This window comes from Lepisosteus oculatus, chromosome 10 (genome assembly GCF_040954835.1).
Source record: "Lepisosteus oculatus isolate fLepOcu1 chromosome 10, fLepOcu1.hap2, whole genome shotgun sequence".
NCBI classification, from domain to species: Eukaryota; Metazoa; Chordata; class Actinopteri; order Semionotiformes; family Lepisosteidae; genus Lepisosteus; species Lepisosteus oculatus.
This window is the reverse complement of record NC_090705.1, coordinates 17,785,329-17,810,540: the sequence shown is the minus strand read 5'-3', so window position 1 is coordinate 17,810,540 and position 25,212 is coordinate 17,785,329. Positions and strand designations below refer to the sequence as shown.

The 25,212-nt window shown below is 38.4% G+C and overlaps 1 protein-coding gene across 4 annotated transcripts in view; it reads left to right on the top strand.

Moving 5' to 3' along the window:
* The window catches only part of nfatc1 (nuclear factor of activated T cells 1), a 105,466-nt gene that overhangs the window by 6,314 nt on the left and 73,940 nt on the right, over positions 1–25,212 (top strand). For 3 of the 4 annotated variants that reach the window (XM_015357733.2, XM_015357731.2, XM_069194971.1), the window contains exons 2-4: positions 2,273–3,344; positions 6,914–7,073; positions 24,567–24,769. In XM_015357733.2, the coding sequence (XP_015213219.1) occupies positions 2,273–3,344; positions 6,914–7,073; positions 24,567–24,769 (1,435 nt within the window). Of the gene's footprint in view, positions 1–194; positions 462–2,272; positions 3,345–6,913; positions 7,074–24,566; positions 24,770–25,212 lie in introns of those variants that run through there. The other variant, XM_069194972.1, reaches the window with a different exon arrangement.

Here is a 25,212-nt window from a genome sequence, read left to right as displayed (position 1 = left end):
CCCAACCCCCCAACCCCTCCTTCCTTCAACAAAGTTGACGGACAGCAGGTTTTCTTGTTTTGTCTTTCTGATGTCATGTGTGTTGCAGACCCGGAAATGCAATGTTTTACGTTTTCAGAGACAGCATCAGATAGTGTGAACGAGTGAAAGCAGAGAGAGAGAGGGCTGAGACTCCCAAGAGCAGCTACAAAGCTTGTGACTAGGAAGCTTATGCTAAACACCTGTCACTGTTTCCTCTGTCACATCGGATATTGTGAGCAGTATTGCCTCCAGCCTACGAGCAGCACATGTGGGCTGATACGAACGGCACTTAAAGCATACCTTAACTGTAACAAGTTTAAGCAGTTCAGAAAGTCTGTGTTGCTGAGGCTAAACGATGACCACTGTTCCAGAAGAACCGGAATTCGATTTTAATTTTCTGTTTGAGTACAACCAAAGTGAAGAAGCTAACAGCTATAAAGGTCTGTAATGGGGATGAGAAAAGGGCTTTCAGGGGGCGGAGGGTGATTTCTGTCTTTTTGGGTTATTTTAAAAGTGTGGTGAGCTATCTAATACTTCAAATAAATGTTAAATCAAGTAATACGGCAAAGGTGATGGGGAAAACAAAATGATTCTAAAACTTTGGAATTGAAAAAAATATATCTTACCCCAATTAACAACTGTAAAAGAAAATAAAAGCAAATGTTTCTTGGCTTGTACAGAAACCTGGAATGGTCAGTAGCTGTTTATGTTTTTTTCAGTATTTTAGGACACTGTATGTTCTTAGTTTGACAAACCACAGAGAGTTTTATCGTAGCCTGAAAGTTCCAACATCTGATAGTTGTCACTCCTATGTCTTAGTACCAGACATATTCATATTTTGTGAGTATGGAAATGTGTGCCCTGTATTTTGCAGTGTTTGATTCTTTTTTTTACCAGTATATTGTTCCAGTAATAGGAAAAAGTAACTTGAGCCAGTTTGATTGTGCAATAATTATGTATGGTGTGTGCTACAGTACGTCAGGTTAGAACTGCTACAATAATGAGTATTCAGCTCATGTATCACTTCATGATGAGCTAACAAGGAAGGTGCAAGGGCCTTGAAGTTACAGAAGTCTTGAAGAGCTCTGGAAGGGAAACCCCACAATTTTACAAAAAGAACTTGTATTCTTGTGAAATGTATCTGTGTTGTGCTCCACCAAAGCTGGTCTTATACAATCAATCAAACTTTATATTATACAGTTCCCTTCAAGGAAAAAAACCTTCACAAATCACTGTATTAAAAAAAAAAATGATTCATTTACAATAGAGGTAATTTTTTATTTAATTTGTTTATTGGTATTTAGTTTTAGTTAACTGATTCTGTTTACAGTTAATGCTTTTGTTTTTAATGTAATACAGGTGATTATGTCTTGTGAAAAAGATAGAAACGCTCTGAATAACAATTACTTCTTGCATTTTGTCACCAATTTGGCAAATGATAGGACAATAATTTTCCTATTATTTTTGAAAATCAGGTTTTAGGTTCCTTAAACCTTATGTACATATGTACACCTTTCAATTGTTTTATTAGAAAAGTATTACCAGATAAATAGGTAATTGTATTAATTTTTTTTCTTCTGAGCCCTCTGTAACTTTAATGGTACAATATTTAAAATGTGACTCAATTTGTTCCAGTAGCTTCAGTCGCAGATACACTGGAGTCTAGTCTAAACATATCTTGAGTGTACTATAGGAGATAAATTATCCCACGTTTTCTCCAGCTGTTGAGAAGAGGCTTATATTTTTTTCAGGCCAAATATTCTTTATTGCCGAATGTCAGAGTTAACAATGTCAATCTAAATAACGTTTTCATGCATGTTAGTGACGTACAGTATGAAAGGCAAACGTACCCCATGCAGGTTTGCGCTGCTTTCTCAGAGCTCTCAGGTCCTGGGGCATCTTCTGTGTGGAGTCTGCATATCAGAGCAGAGTGTTGTAGTGTCAAGAGTCTACAGACTAGGCTGTACTAAGCAACAGGTGTGCTATCAGATATAACAGTAGATATAACAAAGTCCTATTCTGAAGGCATGATACAATTGTTATACAATTTCTACTTTGCTTGAGAACCATTTTGGTGGAACTAACTGTATTAATGTCCTTTGATACCAGCCACCTGTTGATTTGGCCTTAGGCACACAGCCACTGCAACACATGTCAGACTTCTTCATTTTATTTTTTGTGATTGGTTTTAGCCCCTGGGGGGGTCTACTGGTGCTGCACTCTAATGAAGTCATGCTTCTTGTTTTTCTAGAGGCTTTCAGCTATGCCCCAAACGTCAGCCTTACTCTTCCACTCAGCATGGGGAACCCTTGCCTCTCAACGCCTTACCACAACCTCCAGTCCAGCCCGGTTATCTCTGTGTCTTCCAACCATCAGCTTGGCTATGGTGGTCACGAGGATAATGGAGCCCCTGGTTACTATCTGTCCCCTAGCATCAGGCCAAATGGAGCTCCAGCCTTGGAAAGCCCTCGGATTGAAATCACACCCTACACTGGGCTGCACCATGGCAACCAGTTCCCTGAGGATGAGATCGAAGAGAGCATGCCCAACAAGCGGGGCAATTCCATTGTCACACTGACCCTGCCAAATGCGGACAACTACAGGGACCCCAGCTGTCTGAGCCCCGCCAGCAGCTTGTCCTCCCGGAGCTGCAACTCGGAAGCCTCGTCCTACGAGTCAAACTTCTCCTACAACTATGACAACTCCCCCCAGAACTCGCCCTGGCAGTCCCCTTGCGTGTCTCCCAAGGGCACAGCCCAGGATGAGCGTTTTCACCAGGGGCTGGTGCCGTGCCCTCTTGTAGCCTCCCCAAGGCACTCGCCCTCCACCTCCCCGAGGACCAGCATCACTGAAGAGAGCTGGACAGGCAATCGGAGTCCCAGGCCCTCCTCGCCCTGCGGCAGCAAGAGGAAGTACAGCTTCAATGGTGTCCCCTGCAGGCACCCCTCTTACTCTCCCAATCACTCCCCAACACCCTCACCCCAGAACTCCCCACGGGTCAGTGTGACAGATGAGACCTGGCTGCCTAATACCAACCAGTACACAAACTCAGCTATTGTAGCTGCCATCAATGCCCTGACCACTGATGGGGTTACAGACCTTGGGGAAGGAATCCCTGTGAAGTCGAGGAAAACCATGATGGATCACAGCCCCACCATGAGCCTCAAGGTGGAGCCAGGCGGAGAGGACCTAGGTTCTGGGGAGCTTCCCCAAGAGGACTTCTCTAATCCACGCTTACCCTTCAAAAAAGAAAGCTTCTGCGGGGACTTCTTGGTCGTGCCCCCTGCCCCTTACAGCTGGAACAAGCCAAAACCTTATATCAGGTAAGAAAACCTCTTAATCTTGTAGAACACAGACAATGCAGTATTTCTTTTGAGGAAGAGGTTTTCAAGATGGTCTTATTCCAACTATTCTGCATTAATGCTCCTACCCCCTCTTAATGAAACATTTTTATACTGACTAGGCTGAGTGACGCAGGTAGTCGAAGCTGTCTACTTACTGTTCCTCTAGCCTCACCCAGCGTCAGTGCCTGTTCTTGAAAGTTATCAGCACTGATGCCTTGCCTTAAGTTAATTTGGTTTTGTTATATAAGACATTTCTCTGAGGAGGCAAGATTCATTTCTGAAATGAAAATCGGTTTTGAAATGGGGTTTTTAAAGGTTCCTAAGCTGCTAATGGTGTTGACCTGTGGTGTTGCATTCATAGTCTGAAGAGCTGAAGATTTTTGTCTCTGTAGTACTCTCTTCATTGAAATGAGTTAACAAAACTGAAATAGAGCAATAAAACCTTTAAATCACCACACCCTGATAGCTGAATAAATGGATATTCTTTAGGCTCTTTACGTTTGAAAATGTGCTTGATTGATGTAGTTAAAAAAAAAAAGTTAGTTTTCCCTCAGCACCTAATTGGCATTAAATCAAAGTGGAAATTGATCATTTGTGTTGTTGTAGGTTTAGTGATATGTGTTCTCATTTCTGGCTGACTGTACAGTATGTAGGCACTTTTTTTTCTGCCACAAACTAAAATGTTTCTATAATGATAATTTTCACATTTGCTAAGCTAATTTTTTATACATAAATTTGGGATATTCAGTAACTGAGGCCAGTTAAAACACACAACTAAAATATTACAACAGCTTTTTTATAAAACCCAGGACATTTTTATCATAAAAAATGCCAAGAATCAGTTAACTAAATGTGAATTTACAGACCACCATAATTTCAGTCTGTCACTCCAAAACCTATTAATCAGTTATTTCAAAAAGTACTTCTCAAAGGGAATTCACAATACAATGTACAGTATGGTGTATCTGTTTATGTTACACTAAGGGTTGCATCCAACAATTAAAATTGTTAATTAATTTGAAAAAGAAGATAGTATTTTGAAGGTGTGTTTTGGTGCATGTAAAATGTGTCACTTATTCAGAAGAAAATGGTCACACCCTGGAGGGAAAACCCCATTTTGGTGAAAAACCTGGAAATGTGGTTATTTTAAGTATTAATGTTTCCAAGTGATGATTAAGTTTCCTACATGAGTTACTTCACAAGTCATGTGAAACTGAGAAATGATACTATTTTAGGTGTAGCAGCAATAAATATTTAAATTACAGAGACAGGCTCATCACATTCCGTATATGATTTTATATATATATAAATATTTATTTTTGCATGCCTATCATTATACAATATCATGATATTTGGTCTTTCCTGTGCAGAGCAAATCTCTATATATATTCAGCATATTTGTTCCCTGAAATTGTAGTTTGTAATTATTGTAGTAATATAATGATTTCTATCTTCAAAGAGCAGTACAATAACAGTTCAAATTAATTTCTGTTTACTTTCAGATGGATTGCTTTGAAAATCAAACCCACTTCAGAAATGGTCATGCACTGATTACTAAAATGTATAAAAAATGTAATTTCACAATATCTGTGGTCATACTTCCTCTTATGTGAAAGCACTTTATTTAACATGATTTATCCTATACAGAATTTTCATATTGACTCAGTAGAATTTTTCCACTGACATTTTTTCCTGTAGGAAATACAGTGTTTGATGAAGATAATCTCAAATAGGAAATGATCTTGACAGCCAAACAGAGGGAAACAGTTGGTGGAATAATTGCATTGCCTTGTGCTTTCATGTTGACCTCTTTTTGCTACTAATGTGATGTCATGCTTTGACTGCGGTGATAAGGAAGAAGGGAAATTGGTTCATTTTGGGGCTGCAAGGTCAACAAACAAACAGAGAGAGTTCCGAGAGGACACTGTAACATTTAGGTCATGGGATTTTGATTGGAGAAGACATAAAAAGTTCATAAAGTACATTTATTATTAGTTTTATTTCTCCAGTATTTACATAAGAAGCCTTTTTTAGCTCTATTGAAGTTCACATGGCATGCCACAGAACCAGGAGAATTGGAATAAACGCTCTTCTTGCTATGTTCTTTTATAGCCATAAATGTCGTATCAGTCACAGTAAACTTGTTACTGAGTAGTGGGGAGGACATCAGTACTGTCTTGCAACTTATATCCAGACAGAATTATTTAAAACTCAAGAGCAATTTCATAATTAACACAAGAATTTCATTTTCATACAGGTCATGAAAAGCGCAACAAATAGAATTATGCTTTGAGATTAGAGGTCTCAAACGTTTCGTTTTTAAGATGTAGATGTTTTTACCCAAAGAAGTCCCAACCCATTTGGGAATCATCACTAAAAGCACAGATAGGGACTGTGGGATGGGATGGGACTTACTGTAGCTCTAGTACAGTAAAAAGTAGGTGTCGATCAAAAACAGTAGACAGACATTTTTGTGGATCTGTGTCTTTAAAAAAGAAAAAGAAAATTCAGTGCTCCTTTCTAGAAATCTGGGTATGGTTTGCTGATAAACTGTTGCTTCTAAACTGCAATTTACAGTATTTCATGTTACTGTGTACATACATTATGTACAGTAGGTCCTAAAAAATCAGTCATGTCATATGTCATATGTTATATCAAATTGTCTTGTCATATTCTTTTTAAAATATAGTCATTTGATGGCTATAGTGTGAGAAGCAAAGAAATCTTAACAGTCTTGATCTGTGTCCTTAATTTCTGGCGTCCTGACTGTTAGATACAAGAATTAAATACTTCTAGATACGCACTGGCAATGTTCCCTGTTTTAAGCTCATTCAATAAGAAAATAGGCCTGTCTTAAAACATATTAATTTTAATTTAACAGGAAACTTGAGTTTCTTTTAGTGTGAGTGTTACATTTCAAAAACAATAAAAGTCCTTTTCAAAGCTGCATATGGGAGGCATTTTTGGGTGATTTTTACGATGTTCATATGTCATGAGATGGTTTTCTCTTGTGGTGTAAGAGAAGTTATTTTGCAACGTTTGCAGAGCTTGAACCACTCAGCCTCATTCTGCTTCCCTTATACTCACGATGCAAGTGATGGCTTCTGTAATACCATAAGATATATAAATGTGATTACATGCAAGATAAAATAAAAAAGTAATATTTTAAACCAGGAAAATTCTAAAGGACAGTTTCTAATTGAGTTAATATTCTCTTCTTCTTGTAGTTTTGCCTGATTTAATTGTACATGCATTGTAATTGCATTAGGATAAGGTTTGCACCCCATCAAACCAAAGAGAAACTTCTCAGTCCTGATAAAAATGCAAATATAGCCCATTAATCTTCATAACACAGCCATCACTGATGTCCAAGCCTTTTAAATTACTTATGTCATGGTATGATCGTTATTGATGGATATGGCCAATGTGAGATGGGGATAGATGGGCTGCCTCCTGTGGTCTTGGAAGTAATCGCACTGTGCTCCTTTGTGGTCTGTGCTTTATCTGCAGGGTCATGAATGTTTAATCTGAACACTTGTTTGTTACAGCCCCTCCCTGCCAGCCCTCGACTGGCAGCTGCCATCCTGCTCCGGTGCTTACAGCCTGCAGATTGAGGTGCAGCCCAAATCCCATCATCGCGCTCATTATGAAACGGAAGGAAGCCGAGGTGCAGTAAAGGCACTGGCAGGAGGGCATCCTGTGGTGCAGGTACCGTTATTTCTAGACTGTTTATAAGTCAAATTACCAATAACTGGTCATTTACGACCCTTGACCTTTTTCTCTACTCCTTACGCCACCACAAGTTGTGACATGTTACGTCCCAGAATCTAACTACTGCCTGAAGCTGAGATACACCAAAGAAAAGTCAGCCAATGTGCAAAACCTTTCCTTAAACCAGAAATACCAACCTGAGAGCCTGATATGGTGACAGTTTGCACGGAGGTGTTGGAGATGCCAGTTTCTGACTGCTGGCATAGTCTAGCTATCCTGTGATAAAGGCTAGAATCCCAGCTTGTGCTAGTTGTGTTCACAATTGTTGTGCCCTTTCTCCAGTAAAGGAAAGAGCTTCCTGTTTATTTCTTGTATTAGAAATAAAACATATATGTGCAAAACTCCTAGACACAATCAAAAGTTAAAGTATACATGTGTTACGAGTGCCAACAGTTTACTTTAAGCCACACTGGTGTTTTCTATTATTATAACAACTGTAACTTACTAGTATACTGTAGCTTAAGCAGCCAAGCTGATCCTTTATCTATCTAGAATTCACACTGAAGAGAGCCTTAAAAATCATTCATTGTTTGCTTATCCCCTTCATTATTATCATTTACTATTCTCTCCATACATAAAGCAAAAATGCTATTTTGGTACTACAAAATATAGATCTATCAAGATTAAGTTAATAAATGTTAAAAAGATTAAAAAATGATTTAATAAAAAATTAAATCACTGAATTGTGTACCTGTATAAAGAAGGAAAAAATAAGAAAACAAAAGAATGTTAAATGTCTAAAATCTTTACAGAGCAGTGTAAAACGGTCACAGAGAAAGGCAAGATCCAGATGCCCTTTTACTTTTTAAAGCATTCCCTCATATCAGCTCTTATATCAGATTCGTAGACCTTTCATTGCTTTGTGGCTAAACTTACATCCACGTCTAAGAAATAAGCAAATCGAGGGCTTAAATCTAAACCTAGAATAGTGGTTAGTGCTTTGATTGGAGAGCTTGGGGTCAAATGCCAGGTGGGAGATTGGTGTTGTAACCTTAAGCAAGGTACTTCATTCACAGTACTCCAGTAAAATACCCTGCTGTATAAAGTACTCTCCTGGTTGCCATTGTAAACAGTTGTAAATCATTTGTCCTCAACTGACTTATCTGGTTAAACAATGGATACAAACAGAACTATGGATTTATTCCAAACCCATGTAAAGACTTTGAGAAGTAATAGAATGCAATAAATTATATATGATATTCCTGTTACACTACTAAAGAACTACAGAAGGATGTTCTGAAATAAAATCAGAGAAGATATGAACAGTGATTGGCCTCACAAAGGCTTGTGTTTGCTTATGGGTTCAACCAGAGCTCCAAAGGCCATCATAAGGTTTCTCCATACAGAATCCCTCTTTTATCTGCTTAGTGTCGTAACATCTCACATTTTTCTGCTGATCATTTCGAGTTGAAGCTACTCTTACTAACATCATATATTATCACTGCCTTTTATCGCTGTATTTGACACTACCAATGTACTTTGATTGTATTCATGAAGTAACTCACCATGACCTGACTCCTTCTAATCTGACTTGCCTACTACTGTAGTACAGGCTGCCTGTACTTGGACTGTTCAACTGGGGAAATGAAGAACTCCATTACATTTCTTCATTGTGGAATGTCTTGCTGTGTTACTTAGTCTTGTATGATGCATCAAAGTGGCATTTGCCTTGAAAAGCAACAGGTGCTCCATTGTTTAAAGGGAGAAGGATTCTGCCTGGAGAGAAATGGTACAACAGTCTTTTCAGAAGAAGTCATCATCTTGCTACAGTAGGTATTTGTCTGCATTACCAGGAAGCAATATTCTGTAATTTCTCCATGAAAACTATAATTACAAACTTATGTTTTTACTACATAGAGTGCTTGGCATACCTTAACTGTGAAACTTAAATCATATGCTTTAATTTAACAGACTCTTCTGGGCTGTTAGGGTCCCTGCAGTTGATTTATTGGTCCTTCCCTAACTCCTGTGCTAATAAATCAGACAACATTCAATTTAATAAGAGACTGTCTGACAACTTCCACTGTCCTGCCAGCTGACAAGCAAGTCTTGGTTATCTGAAGAGTGGCAAAGCCCTGTGTGTCGCCAAATAAACCATACCAGACAAGTCAAGGCCTGCTTCTTTAAAAACTACAGTAAAACAAATTCATAGCAATGATCTGTAAACCAGTTCCTGTTTGTTACATAACATGGTTTCTTACCTCCCACTGGGGCTTTAAAATACATTCATGAGGTGTAGAAGACTATGTTTCATGGTATATGAATCTTAAGAATTGTCAGCATAATTTTGTATTTAACGTGCACTGTTAAAATATCAGTATTGAAATGACCACTGTTATAGAGATTAAATAATTCTCTACTTAAAATATCACTTTGCAAGTTCATTTTAAATAAATCTGTGACATATTTATCAGCATATTCAGGCTGACTGTAGCAGTACAAGAATGTAGTTGGTGAATGATGACATTGGAAAATATCGTAACATTTGTTTCCAGAAGCAAGTCTTTTGTTCATCACAGTGTTTTCACGGATGGAAATGCTATATTTTTATATAAGACACAACTTAACAATTTCCTTAGATCATGACATTTTGAATTGAACAATTTTACTTACTGTAAGAACTGAAAGCAATACTATCTTATTTGCTTACTACTGAAAGTAAAACACTACAATAAATTCTAGGAACTAACTCTAACAAATTAATTTCAGCACAGTGCTAGTGTATTTTGAATTTTAGGTGGAAACTATTTTCCCCATCTTTAGATCACTTAAATTACTTTCCTGTCTATACTGTCTACATAGGAAATCTCTGTGTATGAAGCTACAATCCAAGAGTTAAATACCCATGAATAGAAAGTTGTTGTTTTTTATTCAACACTAATTTAATGATGGACTACTAAGTAGATAGCAGGTTAAATATGAAAACAGTTCCGGTTAATGAAAAACGAAAATCCTCCCTTGAGAAAAAAATACCCTTTTGCCTTCATTGCAGTGAGTGAAAAACATGTTAAATCAAATGCCACATCAAGAAACAGGAAAGTGCCAGTACAAAAAAAAAATACCCAAGTCAACAGTAGGGGTTTGATTCAGTTAAAAGAAAAGCCAGCAAGAAATTAATACTGTTGCAAAGTTGAACTGTGGTGCCAAATACATTTAAGACATTCTGCAGTTCTCCAAAACAAGAAATCATTAGGGGATGCCACAGACATTTCACTCTGCAATACCCGAAGAGTTAGATAAATCCCATGTGCCTTTGCAATAATGAGTTCCAGTTGTTGGGTGCAGCCGTGGAGAAAATAGTGAGAAACAAGAGATTCAGCAGTTCAACAGGGCTTGGTGCTGGCTTACCTGGAAGAGCTGGGTTCTCGCTGATTTCTTCTTATAGCCCAGAGGATCTTGGGATTTTATTGGTGCATCTCTGACACACTGATATCACCTTTAGCATTTTACAGTTTATAATTTGTTGTTCTTGAGGGTCTGGGACCTGATGATTTTAAAGTGACCTTTTAGCTATGTTGTGCTTAAGGCTTGAAATAAAAATTGAAATAAAATACAAAATACATATGTGTATAGAACAAAACTCTCTGATTTTTTCAATTTGTTGCCTAATGTACAGACTGCATTTTTGTCTTGGAGGGTTATTTCTCTCCAAGAAAAGTTCAATACTGACACCACATTGAGTTATGTCCCATGAAGCAGTCTGTCTCAACCACACAAGCCTTTGGCAAACTGTCCTCTCCTCTGTTGAGTTGTCAGTAAAAGCCTTTAACAAGCCACACGATCATCAGAACGTCCAGATTACAAGGTATGGGGAATTGCGGACACTCGCAAATCAGCCTTTCTGGTGTTTTTCCTGTGCCTTTACCAAAGGTTGCGTATGTCCTGGAACACAAATGCTCCTTAACTGCATATGTTCTGACCTCCTCACATCTTAGCTGAGTTTGTAAAGTATCACTGTTTCCCTTGTCACAGACCACACATCTGTTATAGAGATGGCAGTCTCAAAGCCTGCCTTGGCAGTGAGGCAATAAGTTTTAATTTAACCACAGTTATATGCAATGTCTGCTTTCATCTTGAAGAATAAGACTTTGTCTACCCTTCACAGAGCCAAGGACTAAAGCATATCTGAGGGTTTTTCTGAAGCAATCTCAGTATAGACACCTTCTTATGGCCAAGGTGAATGTCTTAAAAGCACAGTCACAAACATGCTGTGACTAAGAAGTGGTCTCTCTTCAATACTTTTATGGGTTTTTTTATTCATTGGAATACCTGAATACTGTATGTCCAAAACTGTTTTTTGTTGTCATATTCACAGTGTTAGAACCAGAAAAATATTCTAGAACAGAAGAGAGCTTGCAGACAGAATTTCAATCCATTTTGATGTTTAGAAGCTATCCAAATAGCTAATCCTGTAGCTCCTTAAAACGAGGTCAGGTTATCAGCTTTGACAACACGCCTGGTTAGCTTGTTCCTGACTCCCACAACCCTTTATGAAAAGAAGTGCCATCTATTCTATCCTCAATTTTCTACAACCCTGTAGTTACCACTTCTGTTCTCTAGTTTGTGTTTCTTATTTTTTTGTTCAAGACTGAAGAGGCTTAGTCAGGGTGATATGCCAGCAGCCCTTCAACTCACAACTGGCAACCAACTGAAGCGAACCAGGTGTGAGCCTGGTCAGTACCTGGATGGGCAACTAAGGATGCTGCTGGAAGAGGTGTTAGTGGGGCCAGCAGGGGGTGCTCACCCTGCAGTCTATGTGGATCCTAATGCCCCAGTATAGTGACGGGGACACTATACTGTAAAAAGAAGCCATCCTTCAGATGAGACTCTCTGTGGTCATTAAAAAAACCCAGAGGGTTTCTTGAAAAGGGGTGTAACCCCAGCATCCTGCCCAAATTTCCCATTGGCCCTCACCAATTGTGGCCTCCAAATAATCCCCATCTATGAATTGGCTTCATTACTCTGCTCTCCTCCCCACTGATAGCTGATGTGTGGTGAGTGTTCTGGCGCACTATGGCTGCCGTCGCATCATCCAGGTGGATGCTGCACATTGGTGGTGGTGGAGGGGATCCCCATTACCTTTAAAGCGTTTTGAGTGGAGTGTCCAGAAAAGAGCTATATAAGTGTAAGCAATTATTATTATTAATTATTTTACTTGTTAGAATATAACATTCCTTTGAGCTCAAGAGTACAGTATGGACTGACTCTAGAGCAGCATTCTTTTCTGTAGTGACCAAAACTGTACATAATATTTTCAATAAGATCTTATTTTACAATTCTAACATAAAAGCCATTAATTTCTTAAAAAGGCTTTTGTCAACATAAACACTTAAAACGTAATCTTAGCCAGCTTATTTATATTGATAATTTATGTTTTTGCTACCTTTCTCTGTCATTTTACTGTTTCTATTCCATGTCCATAAAACATTAAACTTGATGGAAACCCTAGATCCCTTACAGAGGATAAATGTAGGGTCTGGTAAATACAAGATAAATACAAAAATTCATTATTTAATGGATTTTCAATCCAATCCAATTTTTTAATCCATTGTACTGTAATGCACTGAATAGCAAGTCTCACTCAAAGATTAGACTCACACATAAGACAACTTGAATTTTAAACTTCCAAGAGCAATGTGAACAATTGCATGGTCTCTGGTATATTTTCACATCTGAGTGTACAACAGGAAACTTGAATTCATTTTAGTTAATTGTAGAAATTACATAACAGTTAAAACAAATTATCAGTTTTTACTTTTTGCAAATGGGAATGAGCAAAAACTAAACCTACAGTGTACATGTGCGATTTTCCTTTTTAACTTTATTAAATGTCTTTTCATTTTTTTCCACAAAATTGTATCTTTTTTCTTTGCCAAAATCAGTGTGAGCTCAAAAACAACTTTTACAATCAAGAACACATAACCGCATACTGAAATAGCCTCATATTTTACTTTTGTTGTTCAAGTCTCTAAAAAAAGACAAAGGCATTTTAACTGTAAAACCTTCATTAGATAATCTGAGTGTGGGTGTGTCAGGACGCATTTTTAAATGAGGGACTTGATCCAGCATTAATTGTAAGCGGCACACTTGTTCTGTTGGTGTTTTTGTTTCCTACCTTCAGTGTAAAGTTAAGGGAAGATCCATTTCAGATGTATTCTTGGCACATTGTCAGTCTGTTACAGCCCTCAGTCTTACTGTTAGCCAGCACACTGTGGTGTTCCCTTCTGTGTGAGTTGGGGGGGGGGCATTCCATGCTCATGGCCTTGGTATTGAATAACTAATAATTGTGGCAGAATGGCAACTGGAAAATGAAGCTAAATAACTACGTTTACAATAGTTTGAAGTGATGACTGGGACTAACTGGATTTATAGAGTGAAAGATGGAGTGAATGATAAATTAGCCAGCTTTGTTCTCAGGACATTAGACTGAAATACACGTCACTCTGCCCAAACTGCTCCATCTCATCTATTTTTCTTTCATGTCTGGGTTCGCATTTTATGAAATCCTATGTGGAAAAAACTTTTTTTTTTTTGCAGCTGTCAGATGATTTGTTTGACTGTCAAATGACTGTGTTGCCTTTCTTCCTTGGTATCAATGACCTTCACTAGACTGGTGCAGGTGGAGATTGGGTGTTTTGGGACCCCGTATTGAAATTGTCGGCCTCTTGTGCGTGACTGTATGTTATTATGTCATGTACCAATTTGTGGGAAGGCTTTTGCATCATACTGTAAGGTTTCTACAATATATTAATTGTGAAAAAGAGCACAGAAACGTGCAGCTACTAAAAGTGCAAGTTTTTTTTGTGGTAATTTGTAACTTTGGAAAAGACAAATAAACCAGCTGGGTTGTGTGTATTGCTCAGACGGTTTCAGTTGACACCCAGGGATCAAAAGAACAAAAACTGGCTAAGCCACTTAGCATTGAATTTCAGGAGGCAGACGGGCTGTTTTTGTTAAGTCTTAATTTGTTTTATGCAGTACAAAATGAACAGAGGGGCTTGACACATCTGTCTGTGCCTGTAAGACTCTGAATACTTGGTTATGCTGAGTTTAAGCTGTGTTGTAACGATCTCTATGTGTTTTGCCAGCCAGCTGAGCAATGCCACGTGGAGAAGTGTTCTCCACATTCCTCCATGCAGCGATAGAATGTTTTGGAGAGAGAGAGTGAGGCCTGTGTAGTCAGATATTTTATCACACACACCCACAGACCAGGATAAATAAACAACAGTGCCAAGCAGCAGCTCATTTTCTTAAACAAATATATGCTTTGCAAGTAGTTAACCCTAACTTAATCAACCTTGAAAGCCTGTCATATCTGAAACAAAACTTAAATGAGAAACAGCAGTGTTGCTGGTGTGAATTGTGGGGAACTGGGCACCGTCGTTAAACAGAAAAAAACTTTTCCCAATTTAATGTGTTCTCAAAAGCAAACTATATCACAGTATTTCTACAACGAGGTGTAAAAGTTGCTAATTTGTGTACCAAAAATATGAATTATTAGCTCCAATTACTATCATTTACAACTGAAATACACCTATTGGTAGACTTTTGAGTGTCCTTTACTTTCTGTTCAGCTATTATACAGACAAGACTACATGCCCAGCATAATGAATTCACTGGGGATTTTAAAATACAGCTAAAATGTTTCATTGTTGGCCCTAGAAAAGGTCCCTAAAATTTGTCAAATCTGGGAAACTTGTATGCATTTTTTTGGCTCGTGAAAGATTTCATTATGAATATGGTGGCATGATTTCCTTAGGTATTTATGCAAAAAGCCGCAGCCCAATATCCAGTATTTCCAGCAAGTGCAAGTGCATGAGCAAGAAAGTGAGTCAAGGAGTACAACTTGCTTTCATTATGATTGTTAATTGTGCTGGCTCTGTTATTCAAGGCTGCTTACCTTTTAAACAAAAGATTTTCTTTTACCTACACAAGTTACAAAGCCTTCATGGTGTAGTGGTCTAGCAAAAATAATCAAATTTGACTCAATGCTCTAAGTAATAAAGCATTTGCAGCAAATCTGTGTTGGATTGTCAAATCGTGAAGATCCGTCTGATCCAGTGGTTTTGGAGGAGGTTCTGGCAGGCCATCAGAGCAGTTCTGACCTGATGTTTGTGGATATCTTGATCCTCCATAGAGACAGGAGATTGAAGACAAGGAACTATTGTTTGTCTAGCAGAAGATGAAGAGACAGAAAGGTACAGTAGAAGTGGCTAGAAAAATGGAGGGATCAATGAGAAATAAGACAGAACACCTCTTGATCATGCATGGAATGGATAGTGAAGGGGTGGTCTTTTTCCAGCCCAATTACCCAATGCATCATAAAAGAGCTTGGAACCTGCACAGCTGAGAATAATTAAGTAATTGATTATACAGCTGACAAGTGTGTTATGGCATTTGAAATTAATAAATGCATTTTGACATGTTAGGAAAAAGCGGTAGGTCCTTCCAGTAAAACTATAGGTGGTAAGTTTAAGATGAAAACTGATAGGGTAATGGTAAAAGCTGTTGTTATGGAATGTGTCCAACTACTGTTAGCTGGCAATGCCATTATGTCCTAAGGACTGAAGTAAACATATTATTTCCATTATTTATTTATTTTTAATTCAGTTACTCTTATGGTCATTTTACCAGCTCATGTAGTATTCTGTTCAGAATTTTGCACCAGTCAGTAATTTACTGTATATTAGTGAATCTGACATAGTGGGTACAAAAATTCTCTGTCAGCGTGAATGAGAAACTTTGCAAGAAAAAGATATTTAATCCACAGAGAGATGAAAGTTTGAGTTACTTGGCAGTCATTTCACTGCATACTACCTCGTGCCTTCTGGAAACTGATTCTGGGAGTTTGGGACCCTCAAAACAAAATAGCATAGAAGTGTGTTGGGCATTTTTAGGCTAGTGCCTCAAAAAGAAACTGTGAACGACAAGTTTATAAACACTTCATCCAGTCTATTTTTGCGATTTATACATGATGCCAAACACATGCTTCATGATGAAAATTGGTGGCAGCAGAAAGCATACAAGTATAACTCAGAAACTCCTCGAATTGCATGTGCAAAGTACAGATTCAGTTTATTCACTGGAAAATATGTGGAAAGCACAGTTTAAAAAGACTTGTTGAACAACCACAAAATCATAAAAGAAAGTATGCCATATTCTGAAATGCCACAATTATCTGTTGCCCTGGCTGTGCTTCAGATTGGAACATCCCTCTTACAAAATGCTTCAGGTGACACAAAAAAATAATAATGCATGTTTCAGACATTATGTTAATCAGCATATCAGTAACAGGGTATGTTCAGGACATTTAAGGTGTAAGCAAGCACAAGTTAGATAAGGGTCACACACCACTGTAGTTGCCTCAGGTGGTTGCTTCCACAGTCAACGTACAGACAGCTTCTGTGAGGCACAAGTGCTAATATATACAGGATGCACCTCTTCTAATGTGATGTTAATTTGGAAACTACTGTATGTTGAAAGATGAGAGAGACTGAGGTGTTTTTTTTTCCTTTTCAGGAAAACTTAATCTATTACAGAATTAGTTAGCTTGCTGTGTATCATATCACTCTACAATACACCATTCCATACACATACAGTAATTATTCTCAAAAACCATTTTATAAATTTCTCAAAGAACAAATTGTCATTTAGATAGCCACAGTATTGTATGCATGCCTCCTAAACATGATCTCCTCAACTGTCTGTCTTCATAGATTTTCACAGGGTCCCTTGTGACCCTGAGTTGCAATATGTTTGATGAATCAGTTGATACAATTGGATTTAAGGCCAGGTCTGATCCTGTTTTGAGAGATGCACAGCTCCACAATGTTTCCAGATAAACACAGCAGTGCTTTTCCTTTCTCCCCAGGCTAAGACACTTGCAAAATCCATCAAATATGCACCTAATATTCGAGCCTTGAGAAGTAACTGAGGTCGGTCACATTTTCAGATGTGATAATGTTGTCTTGCAGCAGGAATCAATTTCAGTTTCAGAGTTTCTCTGTTTCATCTCCACAATTTTCTGGGTACATGACCACCATGTCATCATCTAGCAATCCACAGTTTTATTTTTTATATTGTAGTTGAAAATTTACAAAGACAATTTTCAATTGTAGATAACACAAACCTGAATGAATCTGAAACCTTTGTGCTTGACCTTATTTAATACAAAGATTTAATGCCAGGAGTACATTAAGTAGGAAGCTTTATTAAGGTGACTGGTCATATTAAAATGCTATTAATGCACTTACATAAAAGTGAATGTTGTTTTTTTCAGAATGATGGAAGTCATTTGGTCCCTTGTCTCAAGTAACACCCAATGTTGTAATTTTATAACTGCCGTGCTGCAAACATTTTCGAATGAATCCCTTGTTAATTAGATCATTCTACTCGCTTCACAGTTACAGTATGGGCTTGATCAGATCGACTTAGTGATTAGAACTTAATTAACTTTGTGTGCCGTCAACAGTGACTGTTCACTACGGTCCTTAAATAAATTGCTCTGTCAAGTATTTAGAAGAATACTGTTTTTCATGCCTGAAAATTCTGAATTTTGAACTATGGAAGCATTGAAAATATTCTCTATACCCATAGTATGGATTTAGAAAATATTTAGTTTGTTGCGAGATTTTTCTAAGAATCTGACTGTATTAGTGAAGTGAATTTTCAAGTCTACACCAGTTGTAAGAAAGCATTCCACTTACGGCTTGCAGAGCATTTTGAACTTTTGTTTTATGAGAGTCAGTAAATAAATGATTTGATTGAAGTCCTGTCCAGAGTGGATCCTGCCTTGCACTCGTTGCTTGATGGGATAGGCTCCAGCTCCACCGTGACCCTGTATTGGATAAAGCAGTTTGAAGATAGATGGATGGATGATAGTGTTTTAATGTGCTGTATCATTTACCTATAAAGTAGTTAAGGCCCTTATGACCTGCAATTCTTTTATGTCCTACACTGTTGTCCCAAGATTACAACATACTCTGACCAGAGCAGCTTTTGCACTTTTTAGACATTAACAACTGTTTATTGTTGTGCACAGCTCTGAAAAAAGGTAGAATTAAAGCACAATTCAGAGTAAGGAGGTAACTGTGCGGCAGAATGTGCTACGTTCCAGTGCTTTTGCTCATGTTGTCTTGTGTATAAAAGTAGTTAAAGAGGTTGGTACAGACCCCTCTTCCTTCACCCTTCTGGAATGTAATGTTTCAAACCTCTTTGGTTTTATTCTACAATTTAAAGTCATTTACTCTCACTTTGCTTATGCTTTCCTGTGGTTTTACCACCCTTCTATACTTAAACTATGACAATACAATGATTCACCGTAGCAAGGATTCCTTTACACCTGTGTGGCTCTGTGGTAATACCCTAATCAAGGCTTACTGCCATAAATCATTTTGCAATCATAGTCTGGTTCAGTAAAGGACACCGAAATATTGCTCAAATCATAAGAAAGCACTGCAAAAAATGAAAGCATTTAGAACTGTTTCTTCTGAGAGCTCAGGATTTTCCAGGCTTATAGAAAGTTCCTCATCCTGCTTTTCTAGTCTTATAGCCAACTAGTGCTTTATCAAATACAGGGTCATAGGGGAGCCAGAGCCTATCCTGGCAAGCAACTGGCACAAAGCAGGATACATCTTATATGGGATGCTAGTCTATCTCGGGGTACACACAGACACAAACAAGCATCCACTCACACCAATGCCCGCTTTCCCTTTTAATGAATCTTTTGGACTGTGGGAAGAAACCATAGCACCCAGGGGAAAGCCACATGAACATGGGGAAAACATACAAACTCCACACAGATAGCACTACAGACATTGGACCCAGGGCTACAACACTGCAGGTAGCAATGCTAACCACCGTGCCACCATTCCACCCCATTTAGTACTATAAATACACTGTGAGATGTGAATCTGTAACCTGTAATGTAAAAGACAGTTTTAAGAATAAAAAAAGGAAAGCTTTTATTTAGTGTGAAAAGAGTAGTACTTACCTATAACAGTCCCAAGAAATATCTAAAAAAAAGGGTATGAACCTGACAGAATGTGTGAAAAACAAGTGTTTTAGTTCGATTAAGCTTCGCAGCTCTTTGGCAAAGCTGTTGCACTTGGAGAGTGTGAGGGGGAAAGGGGAGGGTAAGATCCTGTGAAAAATGACACTGCATGTTATCATGGAGAAACTAAGGTACAATAATAATATTTGTATTTGTATCTGTTTTGGATTATTGATCTTTGTCATCTGCATGTGTGCCTGTGATTATATAGTACAGTTTTTTCCAATTAAGAAACATTTAGGGAAATTTTGTGGTGGCTAAATGAGATTTGGACTGTTTTCTGTTGTCTGGGGAAGACTGCATTTATGATGTGGAACAAAAGTTTGAAAGTGCGAGGAAAAAACTTCGGAAGATGAGTGAGATTTTCCTGTCATCCCAGCCTGCGCTGAAAGCTTACACCATCCCGAGGCAGAGACTTCAGATTTACAGTATACGATGCTGTATAACTGCTTATTACATACTGGCTTTTATGCAAGAAACCACACATTTAATTAAGACATTTTACGGTCAACACAAATTCCTACATGTAGGCAATCCCTGGCTGAGTAATACACAATAGCCACTGTGGAAACAGGCAAAATCCCAGAAGTGCCCCCCTTTATTCTTTTTTCTACGTTATACTGCTTCTAAGACATGAGCTGCCTTCATATTGGTGTCCTTCATTCCTGTTGCATTTGCTGTCTTTCTGTGTTTTTTAATTGTTAATAAAGCTCAGGCAGAAGAAACCAGCTGCACAAATATACATCAGGACACCTGAAAATCATCTCTAAAATCCCCTCCTGCTGTGTGTCACAAGGCTCCTCTGTGCTCTGCTGCACCGTCTGTATGGCATGGCTACTGTGTTGCTCATCTAAATTAAATTGATGATTTGTGTACTAGTATCACTGTTGGTCAGCCAGAAAAGTTGCTGAGACCCTCTGATATGCAGATTTTATGGTTGAACTGAAGGCAGGGTAGACAGACAGAATGTGAACCTTAATAATTCAAAAACAAATTCCTTCTGTCCTTTAAGAGAAACACAAAAGATAAGAAAGCAGCGATTCTCATTTGTTTAAAGGCTTCATTACAGATGCATTCTGCCTGTCTGTGAATTATTATCATTTCAAGGATTCAATGTGCAGAAGGGTACAAGTTTTCAAGTGGTATGCGGGAGAATTTAGAGCAGATGAACAAGCCACAGTCGAAGGGTTTTTTTTTTGCATTGCCTAACTAGATTATCACCATCCCTGCCCTACTTTCATTTTCCACCCCTAAACGTGTATTAACCACAGAAAGTCATTTGCATCAGGGTGTTTATTTACACATCAACAATGTTCTTTAAAAAATAAGAAGGAGGGAGTGCAGCTGTCTAGTTTCCAGCAGTGCAGCTTAGTGCAGGGCACCGGGTGCTTTCTGCGGCCTGTCTGTTAGTCTGGGTGAGCTGCATCATAAAAGCTGCATCTGCCACAGTTGGGTTATGTTCAACATGCCTCTCCACCCCCGCTACCGCCACCCTCCCTCCTTGTTCCTTCCTTTATTGGGACTTCCTGTGATCGTCTTGGTTCAAGCCTAATCACCAAAGCATCAAGTGCACAAGATACTTATCACAGTGGCATGAAGAAACATAGGGCCTAAAAGAACAGATCCTATTACAGATTTAAATGAACAGCACCTTCTCTGCATTATATAGAAGAATTAGAATTGTTTAACCCCTACCAAAAGGCTTTCTACACATTGGATCAATTTTGATGAAGTCCTCTGTCTGGTTTTTGTCCCCTCACTACTTTCCAGTGCTGTGAATACAGATATGGCATTTCTACACAGTTCATGGTGTCACTCCCTTCCTTTAAGTATGCATTCTGTGCATGTCCCCAGTCTAGATCCTCAAGACTTCAGAGTTTATCAGAAGCTTCTGGTTCATCTCCAGCCAATGGCTGTTTAAATACATTTACCCCCTTGTCTTCATCACTTTAAAAGGCGAGTTATCTATTAAGCTAAAGCTGTGTGAATCTGTATTAATATATATGAGTGGCAGCCATTTCTCATCCCTTCTTAGTCTTCTCTGTCCAAGACTAAAGGTGTTCTGTTCCTTCAGCCTGTCAGTGTAGGACATTCCCTTATGCCCCAGAATGCATCTGGTTGCTCTTCTATGGACAGATTCCTGATCAGCAATATCTTTTCTGTGGTGTGGTCACCAAAATCATCCACAATATTCTAAGTGAGGCCTTATTAGTGCACAATACAATATTAACATAATATCCCTTAATAGAAATTCTGTGCTTTTAACTATGTATCCTAATACTGTTTGCCTTTTTAATTGTTTGCCTACATTATCTAGAAGATGTAAAAGATGTGTCAACATTAATCTTTTCATGTAAAGGAATGAAGTCAAGGCTGTAGTCGACGGTTCCTGAAAAGGCTGTTGTTACTCACCATAGAATCACATACTGTGTCTGCAGTGAGAGGACGCAAAATTATTCAGCTAGTTTGAATAATGGCTTTGCTCTTGATTGAGGGACTCCCTTCCTTTCCTGTTTGATTGCAAGTAGGAAATGCACAGCTATGTTAATTGAGAAATAATGTGAGTTAAAAATTGGATAAGAATGTAGCAAACGTCTAACGATTGTGAGGTATTAGAACTAACTGTGAGGTATAATAACAAAGACTGCAAAGTTCTGATGGGCTAAAGCTGAACAAGGCCATGTTGTTGTTTTGTTTTTAGCTTCATTAGCTGTGAGCCCAAAGTTAATGATTTTTGTTTCTTTTTTATTAGAAACCGGTAGCTGTTAATAGTTGCCAGTGAAAGGGAGGCATGGAGTCCTGGTTGTTTGAAGTGGTTTCTATGATTCAGTAGCCCTTTCATCTCCATGCAGTATTAGAGCTGGCCCCCTGCCAGAAGGTTATAAGACTTAATGAAAATCATAGCATATGTTGCATTCTGTATAAAAAAGCAGGCTACTCTGCAAGAGAGGCCCAGCATGCCCTAGTATATGTGTATATTTGCTTTCTTTGGAACGGTTAGACCCAAAGACCTCTTGTAAATCAAACATGGACCCTTCAGGAGAAGCCTCTGATGATAAGTTAAAGGATCCCAGGGTTGTTTTCCCAATTGGTGACAAAATAATTAGGTACTTTACTCACAGTATTGCAAGGTGTAGTTTAAGCAAGACAGGTACTTAAAAGAATTTGCACACATACTGTACATTTTGAACACAGTTTTTGATATCCTTTGTTCTACGAATACGCACATACATTCAAATATTTGATACGGAAAGAACCATGAACGGGTCCACAGTGTTAATTCCAGAAAACAATATGGGATGGGGACAGGCAGGCAGCTTGAGATAACACATATTTTGGAGGATGTGTCCCACCCTCGAGAATGCAAGAGTAAGGCCAGTGGGTTTACAACTGTAGGAAAAAGGTATAATATCAATTACTGGTGAAAGGAAATCTGATGTTTGCAAGGTATTCAGGATTCCAAATTGTTCTTTTTAAGAAATTAAAAGCCTGTGAAGAAGATAAGGTTTTGTTTTGGAGACGTTTGAAAAATAAAAAGCCACGTTTACATGTATTATGATATAACTTATCAAAATCAAAACAGTATAGGTTCAACAAAGTGAATTCCAAAATCCTGGTACTCAGAAATTGCAGTGGTTAGAAGAAGTTCACTAAACAACATACAGTAAATTCATGGAAAATGTTATGTTTTTAGGTTATGACAAATTTTGCTTTCTAAAAAAGTTTAATTCTTCACATAACTGTTCTAATGTCACTAACGTTGCTAATACTATACGTACACTCTTTGGCTTGCTTTTTGTTTGAAGCCCATGAATACAGTATCTTTTTTTTAATTTACTCAATATTGTCTGGTGCCTCACTTGTGATATATACTGTTTTACTTCTGCAACTGGTAATCAAAAGGAAAATTAATTGTTTTTTCAATGCACAATAGAGAAGGCAAGGTAGGAAAAAATCATCACCCAGATTACTGGTTTTCTTTGGGAGTTCAATATCTGGTCTTCATGTTGTTATATTTATATCACATTTTGTTATATTTTACAGCTTTGTTAAGTGCCTTGGGGCAACCTTGTTGTGAAAGGCGCTATATAAAAATAAATTGAATTGTATTTATTGGATTCACCAGTTAACAGGAGTTATTTGGAATCTGAGTTTCCTTAAAAGTGTCGTGGATGTGGTGGTAGTTTGGCATTCTTCATAGCTCAGTAGATAAACAGTGGCAACATATAGCTGACAAGAATTTGGCTAGACAGAGAGCTGAGGGCAACAATTTCTGCCACCTGTCTCTTTTGCTCATGACTTTTATAACAAAGTAGATAGACGGAAGACTTTTATAAGAAAGGTTTACAGCACTCCCTATTGTGTCAACGGCTATGGTACTACTTATCATTACTGTCTGCTGTGTTGCCCATATTCATAATTAATTATATCGAACTTAATCCCAGTCCTTTTAATACTGTAATTCATATATCCTTGGTCATGTATAAGATGGGAAATGGGGATGAAATTGAATCATAGGTCATTTCCACTTGTAACTAAGGAATCATTTTAAATCTGATGATTACAGTATGTCATAGTTTCAGAATCTTTATCCTAAATTAAAGTTTGCCATGGTAACTTTTGCAGAAACATTTTCTGTTTTACCATAGTTTGCTGCGCTCACACAATGAAATGTTTACATATCATTTTCCATATTTTGTATGATAAATAATCATTAGCTCTAATAAATGATCAAACTTTTAGTATGAATAACTTTCATTCACTGTACTATAATTTACACTTTCATTTTTCTTTCAAATGTAAGTTGCTATTTGATTTCCACAGGAATATGCTTCACTGTCACAACAAAGGACATTTTTCAGGGTAACTTGTGACACACACAATAAAACTGACTGGTGGATTGTCCAGGCTCCAGAATACACCAGGAAACCTACTTTTCATCTAGGCTGACCCAAATAATAGAATTACAAAGCACTTTATGATGTTCATATAAGTTTGAAAAACAGTGTCCAAATGCTGTGAATGAAAATACTTAGAATTTTTTAGATCTTGCTGTTCATTAAGTCCACCAAATCTTTATTTTATAGACCCTGTAGCTGGTGAGCTTTTCATTGAACTGACCTGGAGATCAAAACAAGAAAAAGAAAAAAACAAAAGCTGAAGGGGATGTTCTGGTTTTATGATTTAAATTTACTCCTTGATGAATGCTCTTCATGTCTTCTGAAAAATAAACTGGGACATAGCAGTCAGTAGCTATCATTAATACTCTCTTGTCCTTAGTTTGTTCGAATTAGGGGCCTCTGCCTGTAAAAGCCTAAATTGGTCTTTAGGAGTTTACATCTACGTTGCCTAGCTGGAGATGTCTGTTCTTTTGCCAGCTCCACGGTTATATGGAAAGCGAGCCGCTCACCCTGCAGCTCTTCATCGGGACGGCAGACGACCGCCTGCTGCGCCCGCACGCCTTCTACCAGGTCCACCGCATCACGGGCAAGACTGTCTCCACCGCCAGCCACGAGGTCATGCTCTCCAACACCAAGGTGCTGGAGATCCCGCTGCTGCCCGAAAACAACATGCGCGCCATGTGAGTCCGCCGTCCGCCGCCCTCCGCCCTCCCTGCTCGCTCTGTGCGAATGAGTGGGTGTGCGCGCACGCCCGCGTGTTAAACCTTCAGCAACAGCTCCAGCTAACATGGTCCCTCCTTGGCCCTCGAAACTGCCGAAGGGTTTTCTTTAAAAACTGCCTCCCGTCTAACTTTGTGCTTGTTTGCTGGTTTCAATTAAATAACAAGAGGGGCAGACGGCAGAGAAGCCGTGCTGTGGAAATGCCAAGGAGCTGCTGCTCTGTTCAGAAGGCAAACTCTGGCACTTTGCAGATATTTAATACAATATGCAAGGGGGCCTCAAAACGTTGTATGCAACAGACAGTGAAATAGACTACAACTCTTTATGTATAGCCTCACATTGAACTGGATCTCTGCTGCCATGCAAAAGATTCAGTAGCACCCTCTAAATGAGTGCACTCCCC